This window comes from Rhopalosiphum maidis, chromosome 3, assembly GCF_003676215.2.
Source record: "Rhopalosiphum maidis isolate BTI-1 chromosome 3, ASM367621v3, whole genome shotgun sequence".
In the NCBI taxonomy this organism is placed as follows: Eukaryota; Metazoa; Arthropoda; class Insecta; order Hemiptera; family Aphididae; genus Rhopalosiphum; species Rhopalosiphum maidis.
Genome location: NC_040879.1, coordinates 29,496,438 through 29,498,912, shown reverse-complemented (window position 1 = coordinate 29,498,912; position 2,475 = coordinate 29,496,438). Strand labels below are relative to the sequence as shown.

The window sequence follows — 2,475 nt, the reverse complement described above, 5'->3', positions numbered from 1 at the left end:
GGAATAAATTTATATTTAGACGGATGCGGGACGTGCATGTATGTTTTGTGTGTGCATGTGTTTTGTGAAGAAAAAGGATATTGTTGTACGCACAACAACAATAATAATTAAAACATAATCCCGTATAGTTTTATTTTTAAAATCTACAAATTCTAAAAACATCAATCGATTGACACTCTTATTTATCCTCGATCTCAGTCCTCAGACTTCAGTTAACTTGCGACAGTCGTGTATCATAATTCACAATTCACAGTAAACTATTATTTTGTTAATTTAGTTCAGTTTCAGTAACCGCTTATTCTACATATATTAATTTTTTTTTTCGTGACGTGTGTCTTTTGATACGGACAAAACATTTCTTAAAAAAAAGAAATGGGTTGTGCGGCTAAAAACCATCGTGCAAAAAAAATAAAACTACAGCAATTCGCCCAAGAATCAAAAACAATAACTGAAATGTTTAATAAACAAACAAAACCTAAACCTGTTATCAAGCAATAAAAAATAAAAAATAAATATACCTAACTTAAGATAATATTAATTTCTAAATTTGATTTTATGTACCTATCTTTTAGATCGAAAGAATTTATCCTTTAATAAATTAATTATATTTTTCTATATTTGTTTATTTATGTTTGTTAAACTTAATTGTTTACAGAGTTTTAATTGGTATAGGATTGTACAATTGTTTTTATAAAATACCTACCTGCTATCATATATTTGCAAATTATGTTATTACCTATCCAGTTAATAAAAAGGCTTGTAACAATTAGAGTAAAAAAAAATCTTATTAAGTATAAATATGAATAAGTGAGGTGGGAATGGTAATTCAATAAAAATGTAAGTAGATATTATTTGGTTGCGAGCAGAGGAAGCGGTTTTTTTTTTACCCATTCGGGCTAGTCAAAACCTTTGCCCCCTCTATTGAAAACTGAAATGACGCCACTGATGCGTATACGAATCGACAGCGACGTTCACGTCCAATGTGTCCATTTCATTACTTGAATACTATTCATGAATCACAGAGATCATTAAAATTTAGAGATAACGTATTGGTCGTGCACGAAATATCACTTATTATTTTCTATCGTTTCTATCTTTTCTAGAATAGACCTCCAAATACGGTTATTTCACTGTCGGGTATATGATTTTTTTTCTAAAAGAATATCCAATACCTATCATACATGTGTATAACATATTTATATATTTTTTATTAAATTATCTTTAGCAGCATTCCAGTTTAAGTGCGATGACACAGGTTAAGACGGAAATTCTAGACAACGAAATGAATGTAGATTCAGGTATAATTTTAATCATTCAAAATTTAAATATTAATAATGTAGTTGCTTATGTTAAATATTTAATTTTAATTTTATGTTTTAGATTCGGATAGTTCAGTATATGAACCTCTTGTATACTGTTCTTGTTGTAATCAACGGACTGATGGAGAATTAATAAATTGCTCTAGTTGTACGAGGTTTTATCATTATGATTGCCATATTCCTTCAATGAATCGAGAGCTTACACCTAACAGGTATTTTAAATTTAAAAGTATATTTTATTTTTCTAATTATTGTATCTTATCTTTCATAGTCCACTAATAAAAAAATGGAAGTGTACAATTTGTCAAGACATTTCAGACATTAGATTACATTACAATGTCTTACTGAAAAAAGATAGTAAAGCTTATATTGTTAGTGGTCATTCCGAACAAAAGATCATTCAATATATATTAATGGTTTTATATTGTCAGAATGGAGACAGTGAACACTATCGTGAATGTTTGGATAGAGAAATTGTAAGATATATGGATATAACAATAATTAAAATAAGAGTTTAGTAAGACATGATTATATGTGTGTTTTAGTATCCACGGTATTATGAAATAGTAAGTGATCCTATATCATTAAATGATATAAAACGGCGTTTCGAATATACTACTTCGTATATATCATTCATCAAACTTCTTAAAGATATAAACAAAGTGTTTACAAATGGAATGTTTTATTATACTGTAAGTATTGTTCAAGTACAATCATTTTAAATATTAAAATATTATATTTAAAAAGATGTTAGTATTTTACAAATTAAGTGTTGTAAATCTTTATTTTGTAAAATAAAATATAAATTAAATGTTTTTGTAATATATATTACCTTAATTCAGTGTTTATACCCTAATGATTAAAATATATTTTTTAAGTTTAAATATGTCATTTAATAACTAAGATTGTACATTTCATTATTCATACTTACTACATAATATATTTATATTACATTATTGAATTTATTGGCATTCTTTATGACATCGTTTAGAAGGTTTAGAATTTAGTATTCGTGTATTTTAATAATATTTCCAATGTATCTTTTTAGGAGGGTGATCCATACCATGAATCTGCAAAACAACTTCAGAATACTTTCTTTCTAATGTTAAGGATATGGTTACCGAAAATTGACTTAACAATTCTACAAAATCCATAA

General features: G+C 26.5%; 1 protein-coding gene across 1 annotated transcript; it reads left to right on the top strand.

The window, feature by feature from the left end:
* Positions 1-1,246: 1,246 nt before the first annotated feature.
* LOC113557880 (E3 ubiquitin-protein ligase TRIM33-like) lies at positions 1,247-2,475 on the top strand. Its single transcript, XM_026963420.1, has 5 exons — positions 1,247-1,298; positions 1,381-1,531; positions 1,591-1,795; positions 1,865-2,011; positions 2,368-2,475. The coding sequence occupies exons 1-5, from the start codon at positions 1,247-1,249 to the stop codon at positions 2,473-2,475; spliced, it is 663 nt and encodes a 220-aa protein (XP_026819221.1).